Below are 16,653 nucleotides of genomic sequence, written 5' to 3' on the forward strand. Positions count from 1 at the left end.
GATTCGGACTTTAAACATAATATATGTGAATTGAATTCGGTTACTATGAAAAAGTACTTATAGGTACTGTAATTTTATTTTAAAAATCATAAGTCTAATCTTTATCCCATTGTTATTTTATATCGTAAATTTAAGGAACAAAATAAGATAAGGACATAATTTTACAAAATTATCAACATTTGATTTTTCTGGGAGAATGGTTTATTAGTGGAAGTAAATCGTAAAATTACCTTTTTTGTCATTATTACAATAAATATGTAATCGTAATTGAAAAAGGTTAAGCAATTGTGCAGCTCTAAATTCGAAAAAGTATATAATATTTTATTACCGCCCTTACAAGGTTATGTTGTTGAATTTCGATGAAGTGTCAAATGTGACCTATGAAATTGGCCCTACTGTAGTGCATTTTAGTTATTTAATTAACATATGAGTCACGTTTAATTCCGTGGACTGACGGATCAGAGTATCGAGGTTGGAACCCTATTATGTATATATATATATATATATACATAATACATACACGAACGAACGAACGACGAACTGTAAGCCCTGTGAACAGTTAATGTACTTTATCTATAGAAAGCTTTAGTGAAATAAAACTTTATTATCCCTAAATCAGACCAAAATTGGCTACAAAAGGGGTAAAAGCGTTTCAGAACATCCAGGGTTAAGCTAGGGTTTCCTAGGACAGCGGTGCCCGTATCTTAACGGCCGTAGTGAACGGTGATGCGGTGGACAGCCGTCGTAGTGGTGACTAGAGAGTGCTTTTATTTTTTAACGGTGTTATCAACACCATTTTTATAGGAAACCACTCTCTCTAGTCACCGTTACGACGGCTGTCAACCGCATCAATGTTCACTACGGCCGTTAAAATACGGGCACCGCTGTCCTAGGAAACCCGAGCTTTACACTCTGTAAGTATCACGATTCGCAGGGATTTGTTTTAAATGTTTTAAAGCTGTAAACCAGATAGTTGGCGACTCCACCTCCTCCTCCAGTAGATGTTAAGTAACCTGTTTTTCTTGGGTACTCTTTTCTTCGTATAAAAGTAAAATTGGGAGATGCATCGCCTCACAAGTCAGTCAGCACCATGAATAAAATAGTGAGTAGATTTATATTATTCCCTAAAAAAAGATCCATTAAAAAATCAGTAGTAACGTTTTTCTGCTATAAAATATTAAATTTACTGAATGAAAATATAATCAATGTCAATAGTTTTAGTTCATTGTTTAATATTTAATGAAATAAGAAAAAACATATTATGTTTAACTCCGGGCAGTAAAATAAAAAATATGTTATTGTGGTCAATGTCACCGGTGCGAATCTTACTGGCATGGATTATTTATTCCTTTCAAAGGGTGTGTGTTGTATATTCCCCGACTTATTAATAATTTTGTTCCATGACTGTATCATATTTATATTGGTTCGTTTACGGTGACCAAACCGGATATCCTTCAAAGCTCTTATATTATCATCGGATAGTTCATATGAACCATTGACGTCATTCATAGTAGTGCGTTATTATTTTTTTCGAGCATTTTAATGCTCTAAAAAAATAATAATAGGCTTAGTTTTAAAGTCTATTAACAATTTTTTTTTAACCACTGAACTTCCTCGAGCGCGTCGTGTAGATTTGTTCGACCGATGTGAAAATACCAAGCCCTGTGGTGGTATTCTGAATCCTTATCCCCTATAGAGTGGTTAATTAAGGGATTTTTATTTTTTGCAAGCACCTAAACTTTGCTTCATTTACGGCCACACTGATGATTGAACGTCAAATAAATACGAACACGAGAAACTAAACATGTCATTAAGAACATTATTGCGACTTTAAACATTACCCAAAACACTTAATTAATTAATTTATTTACATACATAAGGTTATTGTACATTATTTGAGACAATAAGTCCCAACTCCATGGGACTAAAAGTCCTGTGTTGAGATGGGACGAGCAATTATATGACACAGACTCATGAGTATATCACCACAAATATAGGATTAGAAACATAAAAAATAATTACAAAAAATATTTAAAAAACATATATATGGCACATCAATATGGTAAACAGTAAACTCAAGCATTTGGAAAATCATCAAGGAGTTTCCTACTCAATTATTAGGTTGAATGGACCAAACCACATTAGTTTTTTTTCCGTTTTTTAAACAGTTACATCACAGATACATCATTTGACGTTTAATGGTCTGTGTGGCCATTATATAAAGCAATGTGTCGTCGCATTAAATAAATAAAAATCCCTAAATTAATCACTCTCTAGTGGGCAGAGAAAATTCAGAATACTACCCCTAAGGTAGCATATACAGTATCTGACCTGATAAATAGCAAAGTTATTTTAAAAATTATTAGAAACTAAAATTTTGATTATTCAATCAAACATCTCAATAAACTTTCCTTGTCTTTATAGGTGCTTTTTGCGGTCATATCCCTGTCCCTCGTATCTAGTATTCCACTGGACAAGGAGTCTGAGTCCCAGAATGCGGAGAAGTTAAAGGAGGACCAGCTGCTTCGGGACCAGCAGGCAGCTGCCGCGGCACAGTATCACTTCACCTCCAGCGTCCAGGATGGCATCAGTGACCTGACGCAGATGAGGGAGGAAGTGAGAGATGGACTGAACGTCAAAGGGTTCTACTCCTACAGTGATGGTCACTTCAAGAGGAAGGTGTCTTACGAAGCGGATGAGAAGGGTTATAGGATTGTTCGGTAATTAAACATATATTTAAAATACTTCATTTATCAGTACTTTTATCATCATTGATCCCCTTCCGCACCTCATGGTACATAGGGCACTGTATTGGTACATCAACTGTAGCATATCTTGATCATTTTTGAGAAGTTAAGATGCTTTCGGAGCCAGTCCAGAGACTGTGAAAAATAGCTCGGTGGAACAAAAATTTTGACACTTTTAATGCGTAGATAAACGTATCGAGGGGTTCTAGACCCGTCGGTATAAACCGATGTATTTATATCAAAACATGATGGTGGGGATCAGTAGTGTATCTTAGGAGTCGGTTGGGAGACTTTTATCTTCAATTCTGACCGTCATACTGAAGCTATGTCATTTTAGTGCGTTGATATGTGTACTTTGACGAAAGGGTGCTCTTGTTTCATATCGATTTACCTACCCAAAACTTGAAGGTGGGGGGTCGGTAGTGTATCTTCGTAATCGCAAGAGAGAATTTATGATCAACTTAACCGTCAAAGTGAGGGTATAACGTTTTTATCTTCCCATCATAATCGAGGCCCAGAAATCGAACCCGAGATCTCACGCATGGCAGGCAAACACACTGACAATTGACCTCAAGGAGAACAATCAACACTACCATATTTATTTTTACAAATCACTGTGTAGTTAAAATTATCGACTCTTTCAACAAGACGCAGTCTTTCTATTTAATTTTGAATAATATCATTACCTCTTTCCAAACACGTGTTTCTTTGCATCGACAAAATATTTATTACTTTAAACTGTTAAAAATATAGTACATGTAAATTCAAGAATTTAATGTACAAGTTCTCTTATTTTTCCCACTGCTTACATTGAGAATAAAAAAATTTCAGACCCCCCGAAAATGATTAACACACATGGGTACTACTTGCAAACCTGGCAAAATCCATCTTTCTTTATTTTGAACAAATCACAAAAAACTGATACAATACTCAACTTCAACTTATTTTTTATTTATTATAATCAGTAAATATTTACATGTAGCAGTGATGACATAATAATGATTATATCAAAAAACGGCAGAGAAATAATCAATTTAATTTTATTCATTTTCAACTTTGCAATACTTAAGTAGAGGTTGCCATGTTTGCAACAAAGCCGATAGTTTAGAAGTCAAGTCTTGCAAATTAAGCCGTATTTTTAACTGAAAATGTTTAGATCATTGTAAAAAATTGTATTCTAAATAAGTTTCAATTACAATTGTTCAAAAGTCCACTTATATTCACTACACATTGTCTCATACACACAATACTTACACACCCATACACATTTAACACACACCCTCACATAATATACAAATGTATATACTCACCCACTCTAACGTGTACAATAATAACAATGAATCACTTAAATAAGTACTTAGGATAAATATTATGTTAAAATAAAAGTTATCCTCATAATGTAATTGAAACCCATTATATATATAAATATGTATATTTCTACCGACATATTGAAACCATTCTATAAATTCTATAATGTGTTGTTTTTATGAGAAAAACAAAAAAAAAACAAAAAATACGAATCCTAACGGGAATATTTTTAGAATAGAACTTGGTTTCTTTATTTATTTATTATCATATTATATTACATACACAAAATTATAAATTATACAAATTTGCTTTGACTGCCTAACTAGGGTTATTTACCCCGTTCTAAGACAGTAAAAAAAACAGTTATAAAATATAGAAACAGTTATAAATATAGAGGACAAAGAGAAAAACATTAAGTAAAAACATGATAAAAAATGTAGTAAAAACATAGTAAAAATATAGTAGAAAAAACAAAGCAAAAACATAGTAAAACAAAGTAAATAAATGTAGTGAAAACATAGTAAAAATGTGTAAAAAATGCGAAATAAAAACATAGTACATAGTAAGAAATATATGTAAGGTCATAGTTAAAAAAATGCATGTATGTGTTTATATTGGAACTACCTCAATAACCGTTTTTTTTATTTCTGTAAATAGATTTTTTATATATAAGTATTTTTGTTTTAGAGAAGAGGTTCAGCCATTAAGTGGTCCTCACGTGAACCCTGAAGGCAAGGCGTCCATCCACACGATGGCCCACGGGAACGAGCTCCACTACTCCGTAGTGGGGGACGACAGCACCCGGCGTAGGAGACTACTGCAGCAGCTGCTGGACGAACAGACCCTGGAGCAAGACCGGGGGACTTCCCTGAATCGGGGACCACTGAGGCCAGAAGCTCAACTCAATCCTAATATATTCCAACTGAGACAATAAACTACGCCTTAGCCTCTGAATTTAAATTAATCACCAAAAATAAATAATTATGTAATTATTATGAGTTTTTTTCTGAACAGCCTTTTATCCGATTTATTTGAATAAGATTCATCTCGAAAATGTAATGAAATGTCATCATCCCCCTTTCCACTCCCAGTGGTGCATAAGGCACTGCATTGCTCAACCAAATCCAGCATAGTTAGATCATCTGTTACACGAAGGTAAGTTGATTAGTCTTACGCTTCAAGTGCCAGTCGAGGTACAGTAAAATATTGCAGTTTAAAAAACTTTTGAAATAAATATTTTTCGTACGCACGCACAAGGAATTCAACCCAGGACCTCTAAAATAGTAAGCGAACGCGACAACCACTACAAATCGAGACGGACTTATCTCCACTCGATTGACTTGTTCAGCCATCGAGTCGAAAACACTTGTCAAGGGTTCTGGTTCAATTTCACAAACAGAACTATATTTTTTGTCCGTCTGGACAAAGAGTGAATAAAATATTGTGACTTTGAAATACAAATAAAAAAGGTGTTATTTCATGTATAAATCTAAAATAAACAGGTGATTTGTGAATTCCATGTGAAAATATAATTTTTCAAAATAATAATCGTAGAAATAAAAAGAGCTGTAAAATATAAAGTATGGATTGTATAAAGTTAGTTTTGATCATAATCATAGCAAAGATTTCACTAAATCATATTACATGGCCAGTAAACACCAATTAAAAATAATAATATCTGTTGAATACGATAAATACAAGTATGATAAGAATAAAAAAATCTATCATCTATAAACAAAGCAAAAATAGTTAAAATATTTTTTAAAAATACGGTAAACTCTTATCTAAAAGGCCGTTTACACGTAGGCAATACAATACGGTTTTGTCCCAGGACTCGATCATTATCCATGTGTAAACAGCAATTATCCTAGGACAAAAAAATGTTTCAAGACATCGCCACCGAGATAGACGGGCAGGCTATCTCCGCGGAACAATGATTACCCGTACCACCGCGCGCGGCAGCATTATCCTAGTTACGCTCCCAAAATATAATCCCTCTCGAGATTATTTACTTATTACGGACATTGTCCATTTTTGCAATTTATAGGGTTTAAATATTACAATAAAAAATAGTGAAAAACATTTAAAAAAAGAAAAGAAGCATTGACAAGGGACATCGAGACAAGATCTGGACTATTTATTTAGTGCTTGTTCAAATCGCCGTAAATTTAAACCAAAAAAGTCCAGATCTTATCTTGAGTTAACAATATGACAAAAACGAGTCATAGGAGAACTAAGGCCATAGTTTGTTCTATGCTGATCGATGAACAGTGCTTCATTGTTTCTCAACCTACGAGTCGGAATATTGCATTTAACTTGTCCCAGTAATGATGGAACATCGATTATACTATTTAGTATGCCGAACATACATATGGAATTGATATTAGTTCTATGTTTTTGTAGACTAGAAATATTTAACATAATAGAAAATAATAGTTTTTTTTATTTAGTTCATCATTTAACAATAGTATTAAATTAAAAATATATGTTTTTATTTTATTTATTAAACTTTTTGTACATAATGTTATTTGTACATTGGCGGGCTTATTGCCAAATGGCAATTTCTTCCAACCAACCAATAAAATAAAAGTTTTATTTTTATAATTCAATTTACAGAACATATTCAATAGAAAAAAAAGATTAAAAATTTAAAGATGTATAAAAATAGAAATAAACGTATTTGTTTATAAATTACCTTAAATTGAAACTATTACTCAATGGGAAAAAGGAAAAAAGAGGAGAGAGGAAAGAGGAAAAAGGAAAGGAGGAGAGATTAAGGAAGAGAAAGGAGATGTTTCTTCAGACGTGATTTAAACAGAGATAATGTAGTAACATCTACGTAACATCTACGTGTAACATATTACGTGAATTCGCTGGTAACAAATGCCGTCGTGTATTCATTTTCGCAGCGTGTAAACTGCAGCTGAATGAGGAGCTTAAGCCATACGGGAAATTGAATACAAAAAATATTTTAAAGCGCGCCGTAAAAATTAGATAATTAAATTGTACGGCAAAGTTACGAAAAAAAATATTAAAAAAAAAAAAACGAACTCTTTTGAACGACTAAACATTAATTAGCCAATGATGCTCTTCATCTCTGTTGTAATATAAATTAATAATTGATAAATCCACCTGATCCATGAGAAGTATAAAATTTTTAAAAATAACATTTTCAGGCGTTGCCTAGTATGTAGGTGAAATAATTCAATTAGATGAATCTCAGCCGCATAAATAAAGGTTTCAGCTCTTTAACTTTACAAACATCAACATATGAAAGAATTGAAGGAATATAGATGATCAAATATGGGCAGAATGGTGAATGTTACACAGTGTGTAAAGTGGCCACTTAAACCAGCCATTGACAGGTCATAAGCCCTGTAGATGCCTAGACTTCTATATTACCTTCTCTTAAATGTTCTTTATATCTGTTGTAATATGTTAAGTTAAATTAAGTTTTCCATATTAATTTTTTTTCTTAACATGTTCAATTACCGGTTACCGACGAAGATACTGTGAATTTTCATAGCCGTTCATAATCGCGGCCCTGGAGGTTGCTACATTGCTAGTGGCCACAAAATGTTATATTCAATATAATATATGTACATGCAAGCTTTTTCAACAAATCCGGTAGGTATCAAATTATTTAGCAATAATCGAGATATAACGCTTCGAGCTCTTACCAAACTAAGACAATCCGCTAATTATGTCTATATTTAATGAATATCACAATACGCAAACACGCCTCGCGTCATCAGAACACGTTATTCCAAAACTGAGTCAATTTTGCAACTGCTATATAAAGTGATTGATGTCAAAACCTTCATCAGTGAAGTGGAATAAGTTGAAAGTACAGAAATGAGGGTGTCGGTGTTTTTATTGGTTTGCGTGGCCTGGACCAGCGCGGCTCCGGAAGGTAAGTATAGGTCGCTGGAGGGGTTGAAGCAGAAAAGTTCAGCAGGATTGAGGGTGGTCCATGGAGACGGTTCTTCCCTTCACCATATTCCGGTAGATAATGACGACCAACTCGACAAGGAAAAGTCTGAGGTGAGAAAACATAAGTGAATTATTATTATTATTTAAATCTTAAAGTAGGGCACACATATCATACATATTGTTATGTGTGTTCTAATAATAACATTGCAAATAGATTTAATTTATAAATTGTTTATCACATATGTCTTGACTATTATTTTAAATTTTGATATGTTTTTTTCTTCATAAATATTTTTTTCCATTTCGTAATAATTTTAAATTGCTTTAAATAAAATTGAATTTTGTGACTTTGCCTTTTTCCTAAATGGAAGTCTAATTTTGTTCTTTTCTCTAGTATTGTGATCGTGTTCATGCTGGTTCCGATCATTTTTTTTCCAAAATTCTGTTTTTTTATTAGAGTTTATAATTTTATGAACAAATATCATTGTATTATAAAATATTCTTTGTTTATATGTTAATAATTTCATTTCATTTACCATCGACTTTACCCTCGTAAATCTGTTTTTTTTTCAAAATGATTCTAAAGGCTTTATTTTGTAATACAGTTAGTTTATCTATGTTTTCTTTGTTTGATAAAAATAAAATGCTACTACAGTAGTTAACGTGTGGTTCAATAATTGCTTTGTAAATAGTTTTGCAGGAGCCCTTATCAATAAATCTTCTGATCCTTCCCAAAATTGATATTTTTTTTGCAATCTTATTTATTACCATCTTAGCGTTTTGGTGAAATGTAAGTTTTGAATCCAACATTACACCTAAATATTTAATTTCAGTGACTTCATTAAGTTTTTCATTTTCTATTACAATTGATGGTGTAATTTCTATTCTTTTGTTTCCCATATTCATATATTTAGTTTTGTTAACATTTTATTTTAATTTATTAATTTTTAGCCACAGTGATACACTATTAAGATCATGATTTAGTCTGTCCATAATTGTTTTATAATTTTCTCCCGATATATATATTAAGGCATCGTCTGCAAAGAGTCTTATTTTATGTTTCTTAATTATGTTTACCCTTTTTCTTTATATTTGGATGCAAAAATATGTCAAGCCACAATATCGAAAAAAATTAGTTGGTGTGACATTCTTACTTTGAAAAAATAATTTGATGAGTTTAAACTTACAAATTCTCTGTAATACCAAAAACCACGCAACTGGACTTAAAACAATATAACACTGCTTTAAAATGCTTAACGTATTTAAAAAAAAAAATATATATATATTAATTTTTCACGCCCATAAGGCTTTTACATAAATAAAACATAAGTATATCATCATCATCGCTCCCTTTCCTCACCTACTGGTGCATAGGGCACTGCATTGGTACACCAATCGCAGCGTATCTTGATCATTTTTGTTACATGAAGGTAAGATGATTAGTCTTACGCTTCGGGTACCAGTCCAGGGACTATGAAATATTTTAGTGTAGAAAAAAAAGTAAATAAACAACATAAAATTAAAAAATACAATATAAAGCAATAAAAGATAGAACAGTGTTTAGAAGTTAAGATGGTATAAAAAAAGAAGATGAGTAGATAAACAACATAAATTTAAAAAAAATACAATATTAAGAAATTAAAGATAGGATCAGTGTTTTGGTGTAAAAATAAAAATAAAAAGATGAGTGTATAAATAATATAAATTTTAAAAAATACAGTATAAAGATATAAAATATAGACGTGTGTTTAGAAGTTTAGTTGGTTTTTAAAAAAAGCTCAAAGGATTGCAGTTAAATGTTTAAAGCAGCTAGGTACATAATGTTATAAAATACAATATGAACAGAATATTAAGTTCTATTTGATATGGAACATATACATTGATATTTAAAATTTACAAGACTCACGTTAAAGACATCGATGTTGTTAGCATATTGGTTCGCAAGTACATGCATCCGCATGAATTCGCGTTGCGAATTAAGATTAATATGTAGCTTAAATGATAATAATATTGCAAAAAAGTGTTAACCTCGCAATAAACGATTTCTTTGCCAGAATTGCCGAATTGAAAAGTTTTGTTCATTTCAAACGGCAGCTTTTTTTTGTAATTTGAAGATTCGTATTAGAAGTAAATCCCAAGGTATTTTTAACGTCTCGTTTAGAACATGAAGTTTTTAAAAAAAATTATTAATTTTTGTACTTAAAATTTTCCACTACAGTAAAATGAATTATATTGGTAATTTTATATTTTAAAAAAAATATATATTTGGGTTTTTTTGGGAAATAACATTGTTTCAAACATTTTTGCGTTACTGTTATAACAAAGGAAATAGTTTTTAAGGTGTTTTGTAAAAATGTGCTATCCTAATTTTTCGTTTAATTTTTATATTAAAAAAGAATAAAAGTAAAAATTTCATCACCTTTTTACTTTTATACATTTAACTTAACAGCTAAGCTAAATAATTTAATCATCTTTTTGAAAACTTAACAGCTAAGCTAAATAATTTAATCATCTTTTTAAAAAATGCGCTTGATGTTAAACATCAATTATCTCAGATTGAGGTTTGTGTGGCTTAACACATTCTCGCATAACACCATGCATTTGTAATTTTTTGAGGTCTGCTATATGAAAAATTAACATTTAATAAAATTGATGGTTTTTAGTAGATATTTCTTAATAAAAATCCATAGTTAATGATTTTGATAAAAACGTGATTAAAATTCCTTAGGTCTATTTTGTTTTATTGGAATAACGAGCGCTTTCACCAAAGTTGGAATCTTCAGGACTGGTCATTTTATTCACATTTTTATCAAAATCATTAAATTTAAATTAAATATTAAATTTTATCTTTAGATCAGTAACGGGCTTGTGCTGAATTACATTTTAATATATTTATTTGTACTATTTAAAAAAAAACACCATCTAGATTGCAAAAAACAAATTAATTTAGAAACATTTAATTTTTTGAATACATTAATAAATCACTGCACCTAAAAAAAATAAGTCACAGTAACAAATCTGTATATAAAAACAGGTAATTGAAGATTTCCCTTCAATTGGTGTCTATATAATACATACGTGGCAAACAAAATGGTTTAATTGTTTTAAATGGGTCTATATCATAGCGTTCATTTCCATTTAAATATTTTTTTGATAGTAACAAAACTCGATCCATAATTTGCTCAGAACAATTGGTTACAGAAATAAGGGTTCATAAATATGGCCAAATCCTTTAGATTGTCATTCCAAAATAGCGTACGACACGACCATTGTGCTATTAAAATCTTCTCTTAAAATTGTGAATAAACAGGGAAAATGGAAGATCGATGTTCTCAATTGGCAAGTTTATGTATGAAAACATAAAATAAATCGTGGAGAGGCCCCATGGCAAGGCCTATAGACTCGTTTTACTCTATATAGAATCTGGGTATTTTTTATCATGTAAATGTTGGTTTATGATAATAAATGTGTTGTAAACACAGATATATTGTTGTAAATAACAAAGTGTATGTATAAAAATATATCAAAAAAATATTTTATGAATCATTTCTTACCTCTCCTGTAAAAATTTTATTTTGCATATGACCCTTATTCGAGCGACCCCTTCAATTGTTTTTTTTTAATGATTACAAATGTAACTATAAAAATTAATAAAAAATGTATTAAACGACAGGTTTTGGTTTGGTTTTTTAAAAAGAAATATTTGCGTTCTTATAATTTACCCAAATATTTAATTTTGAGGGCCATTCTCAACGAGTTGTAAATAACTCACTATTAGAAAATGGAATCAAGTTGGGGTAGAGTGGGATTCGAACCACGGACCTTTGGTCTGTGAGTCCGAGACACTAGCCACGGGACCACAACCCGACTAAACAATTTACAACAGTTTACAATTATTATGCATCTATCGTCACGATAATTGATGGTATTAAGAAAGTCAACATTTATTGATACAAAGAAGGACTCTTGAATTGAATGTACATTCAATGTTGAATTTTTCGTATCATGATTTATTTTTTGGTTTATGTTATAACTCCCTTCTCCGTATATATTGTTTTATTAACTCTTAAAAGACTGTGATAAATAATCCCTTTGCGCGCGGTGATGTAACATCGTGTTACCACTAGTAAAAGACGGAATAATTCAAAGTTCAAAAGTTGAAAAAAAAAAAACATGGAGACATCCTGTTTAATAATCCCTTTTCCATTATTTGTGCAAATAAACATATAATTTAGCCCTGTTATAGTAAAATAAATTAATAATCATAAATTCGCCGCTCAGATTACGCGCGTGCGTTTCCCATCACTGTTATCAACCGGCTGAAATCTGAATCTATTTTACACTTTACTTACTTTTGTTTTTGTTTCTTTCACACTAACACCTGCCATAGAACAGCGTTTCTGTCTTCCTTGTGATGAGTTCTATCTTCGTGCTCTTTCTTATACAGATGTGTTGCTGAATTACCGGACACTCTTTTTTCGCGTAGCGAGGATAAATATTTTTTTGTATTAACATCCAGCATAGTTGTAAAAAATTCACTTTCCAAATCCGGTGTGAAAATGTCCATTTGAAAATTACAAAAAATACGAATTCATAATTTAAAAAAATAAGAGAGATATATCAAGTCTTGTGTCCTATGTCGACTAGTGTGACATCACAGCCACACAAGAGTTAATTCGGATATGAAAACTTTAATTCATTTTGTCTACCATTATTTTATTATTTTTTTGTTAACCTTTATTTTAATTCCTCTTTTTCGTTTTTACGGTTTTATATTATTTCTTGTTATCTATGCCTTTTTACTGTGTTATTTTAAAATTTAAAAAAAACATGGAAAAATACATTTGACGTTCTTACGATTTACCCAAATATTTCATTTTGAGGGCCATTTTCAACGAGTTGTAAATAACTCACCATAAGAAAATGGGAATCAAGATGGGGTAGATTGGGATTCGAATAAGACAATAGCTACGGGACCAAAACCCGATTAGAAAATTTTAAATGTATACTTATGTACGTTTATACTTAATTTGAAACAAGCTAGTAACATGTTAGTTTTTTAAAGTATTAGTTGAAGTCAATTATGGCTCCTGTCCCCACCCAATAAACGTGTATTTATCCTATATAAATATCAAGTTATAAATGGTGTAAAGCTGTAAATATGTCATATTATTATATGTATATATTATATTGAATACTAACATACTTACTTGTATACATTACTAACACATGTGTAAATATGTAAAAAAAAAAAACAAAATTAAAATACTCGACACTAGCCAGAACACCCGAGTAGAGATGTGAAAATGCCATGAAAAAACGAAGAAGAAGAAGAAGAAGAAGAATAAACAAGTGGGTTTGAAATTTCAAAGTGATTTGTTCTAGATAGAGGAAGCTGCTTTATTCAAGAAGCAGGCAGAGAACGCTCACTACGAGTTCGAGAGTTTGGTGGATGATGGTATCATGGACCACGCCCACTACAGGATGGAGAAGCGAGATGGACTCTCGGTCGAGGGGTCCTACTCCTACAGCGACGGCTTCTTCAGGAGGACTGTCCACTACCTTGCTGATGAAAAAGGATTCAGGATCGTCAAGTGAGTAGAGCTGACCGTGCTTTTCGATGTGATCTAGCCCATATTTTATGCACCACATAGCATTCTTTTTCTCTAACCGCTGAGTATTTTTTATTTTACCATCTTTGTTTATTTAAAATTTACTATTTATTTTTTCGTGTTTTGTACGACTTGAAATATTTTTGTAATGTGTATAAACATATACAGGGTGTTCTTTAATCCCTGCCATATCCGACACCAATATGATCAGTATGAGCAAGAAGACATATTGGCCCATTAAAATAAATTTTTAGAACGACTAAAATCTTATAAAATAAAAAAACAAATGGTAGCTTACTTCTGCAAGGGAAAAGCGAGGGGGCGTGGCCGTGCGGTTGACAGTGTATCAGGCTCCCCTTCCCCCCTCCCCGTTTCTCCCCTGCAGGAGTAAGCAACCATTTATTTTTTATTTATCTTTTATATTTTAAGATTTTAGTCGTTCTAAAAATTTAATTTTGATCTGCCAACATGTCTTCTTGCTCATACTGATCATCGTGGTTTTGGATGTGACAGGGTTTAAAAAACACCCTGTATAAAAATATTCATTGAAATAAAATAAAACATTTCTTTGGTGAAAAGGAACAGCTCATAAATATTTTAGTTACCAAGAAACATCGAGCCCCTTTATCAAAATATAATTTACCATCCACAATCCATAATAGACAAGAGCTCCGAAAGCATCGGTCACCATTTATGGAGTACAGGAATAGGTACTCTTAGAGAGAGCTTCCCATTTATACGATGTAAGTCTGAACTTCAGACCGGTCTGGTAACGTCCGTCATGCCGGCCAACATTAGCTCCATTCCTCATCAAGGAAGATACGTCACTGTAAAAAATTACTGCATTTTGTGGTTACCTACCGTATTGTATGGGACTCGTTGCACAGTATTCATTCAGTGTGTACCAATTATTTTTTTTAATAAAATGCCCTTTTTTTCAGAATAAGGTTTTGAAATTTACTTTACTTTTAAAAAATACAATTAATAACATTTCTTGACTTAAATTTTAACAAAAAGGTTTCGAAAGTAAGTATATATATTTTTAAAAAATAATAATCATACTTCTTACCAAGCTCTTTCCTGTACCTTTTCAATATATTACCAAGTTATGAATTATTATTTTTTTATACTTTTTTGTACCATCACACACGCACCCTCTGCCTCATGCATCCCCACACGCACATGCACCCTCTCCCTCATTCATTCACGCATACACACATTCACATACACACACATGAATAAAAACGTCACACACATACAATTACGTAAACTCTTTTCTTATATATTATGTATTATTAGATTGACAGTGGATTTTTTGAATTGGCTCTAATATTGTTAATATATTTGTACTTATTTTTTTATGTAGTTGCTGTAAAAATCACAAAATAAAATAAAATAAAATAAAATAAAATAAAATAAAATAAAATAAAATAAAATAAAATAAAATAAAATAAAATAAAATAAAATAAAATAAAATAAAATAAAATAAAATAAAATAAAATAAAATAAAATAAAATAAAATAAAATAAAATAAAATAAAATAAAATAAAATAAAATAAAATAAAATAAAATAAAATAAAATAAAATAAAATCAAATAAAATAAAATAAAATAAAATAAAATAAAATAAAATAAAATAAAATAAAATAAAATAAAATAAAATAAAATAAAATAAAATAAAATAAAATAAAATAAAATAAAATAAAACAAAACAAAATAAAATAAAATAAAATAAAATAAAATAAAATAAAATAAAATAAAATAAAATAAAATAAAATAAAATAAAATAAAATAAAATAAAATAAAATAAAATAAAATAAAATAAAATAAAATAAAATAAAATAAAATAAAAGAAAACAAAATAAAATAAAATAAAATAAAATAAAATAAAATAAAATAAAATAAAATAAAATAAAATAAAATAAAATAAAATAAAATAAAATAAAATAAAATAAAATAAAATAAAATAAAATAAAATAAAATAAAATAAAATAAAATAAAATAAAATAAAATAAAATAAAATATATATAATAAAAAATACGAGAGTATTTTATTGATAATACGTAAATAGAAGATTAGCACATTTTCAAGAGTGCTCCAGAAATTTTATATGTGTAAATTCCACACATTAATTTTAATAGCCATTTAACGTTAGTAACAAATAAGAATATTATTTACTGTTTGTCCACAGGGAAGAACAAGAACCCATTGGAGATGGTCCAGTGGTGGATGTTAAAGGAAAAGCTGTTGTAAAGTCATCTTTAGGATCCGAATACACCGTCACAGTCGATGACTATAAGAAGAAGGAAGTATCATCTAAAGTGACCAGCTCCCATATTGTATAATATCATAATGCATTTTTATTTTTTACAAATATACTATAATCTATTTTTTAAATGCGTTTTCTTCTTCATATGACCCAAGAATCCGCGCTTAATAACGCTGATAGGCAAATATCAGTTTTTTTTAATTTCATTTTTAAAGTAATTTAGGCCTATGAAATACTGTCCGATAAAAAAAAATGTTTTCTTTTCAGTAGCATAATTATTTTTTTTTAATTTGTAATTTTGAATTGCCGCGAAAACAGTCATTCCATTGGCCACGCCACCTTTTTTAACAACAACAACAAACCATCACGCCATTTCCCCGTAAGGGTAGGCAGAGAGGATAGAACGCCACAACACTCTATCTATCCGATTATTCCGACTTTGTCCATCTATAAGTATTTGTTGGATTTGGTCATGCCATGTCTTTCTCGGTCTTCCTCTATTTCTGCATCCGTCAACATTCGCACTGTAAATATTCTTAGCCGTTCTTTCGCTGTCCATTCGTTCTACACGTCCAAACCAGCGCAGAGCCCCTTTCTTGATTTTGTCGATAATGCTTGTCTCAGCCTTGCTGGTCACCTTATATGAACGTAATTAATACGGTTTTTTATATGAAAGCGGTCTGGCTGTTTTTATCAGAACATAGAACCCGATAACATCAACATGACATTTTTTCAAAATTGTGGATTGGCTGCTTTTGAATAACTACGTTCAAATAATATCAATA

General features: G+C 30.6%; 2 protein-coding genes across 2 annotated transcripts; both read left to right on the forward strand.

Moving 5' to 3' along the window:
• The first annotated feature begins 949 nt into the window (after window positions 1–949).
• Window positions 950–5,048, forward strand: LOC148276518 (uncharacterized). Its single transcript, XM_088234151.1, has 3 exons — window positions 950–1,102; window positions 2,425–2,720; window positions 4,743–5,048. Exons 1-3 carry the CDS (start codon window positions 1,091–1,093, stop codon window positions 4,987–4,989), a joined length of 555 nt encoding a protein of 184 aa, XP_088090277.1. The 5' UTR covers window positions 950–1,090; the 3' UTR covers window positions 4,990–5,048.
• A 2,846-nt stretch (window positions 5,049–7,894) lies between these two features.
• Window positions 7,895–15,964, forward strand: LOC148276519 (uncharacterized). Its single transcript, XM_088234153.1, has 3 exons — window positions 7,895–8,099; window positions 13,374–13,582; window positions 15,791–15,964. The coding sequence occupies exons 1-3, from the start codon at window positions 7,911–7,913 to the stop codon at window positions 15,942–15,944; spliced, it is 552 nt and encodes a 183-aa protein (XP_088090279.1). The 5' UTR covers window positions 7,895–7,910; the 3' UTR covers window positions 15,945–15,964.
• The last annotated feature ends 689 nt before the right edge of the window (window positions 15,965–16,653 follow it).

This window comes from Micrasema longulum, unplaced genomic scaffold (genome assembly GCF_059751315.1).
Source record: "Micrasema longulum isolate JH-2025_06_02 unplaced genomic scaffold, ASM5975131v1 h1tg001207l, whole genome shotgun sequence".
In the NCBI taxonomy this organism is placed as follows: Eukaryota; Metazoa; Arthropoda; class Insecta; order Trichoptera; family Brachycentridae; genus Micrasema; species Micrasema longulum.

What these genes read in the sequence shown, in the direction of transcription:
- LOC148276518 (XM_088234151.1), top strand. An exon ending in AAGGGTTATAGGATTGTTCG is followed by an intron (nt 2,721 to 4,742) that starts GTAATTAAACAT and finishes TTTTTGTTTTAG; the next exon opens with AGAAGAGGTTCAGCCATTAA.
- LOC148276519 (XM_088234153.1), top strand. Translation starts at nt 7,911, where the DNA reads ATGAGGGTGTCGGTGTTTTTATTGGTTTGCGTGGCCTGGACCAGCGCG. An exon ending in TCGACAAGGAAAAGTCTGAG is followed by an intron (nt 8,100 to 13,373) that starts GTGAGAAAACAT and finishes GATTTGTTCTAG; the next exon opens with ATAGAGGAAGCTGCTTTATT. An exon ending in AAAGGATTCAGGATCGTCAA is followed by an intron (nt 13,583 to 15,790) that starts GTGAGTAGAGCT and finishes GTTTGTCCACAG; the next exon opens with GGAAGAACAAGAACCCATTG.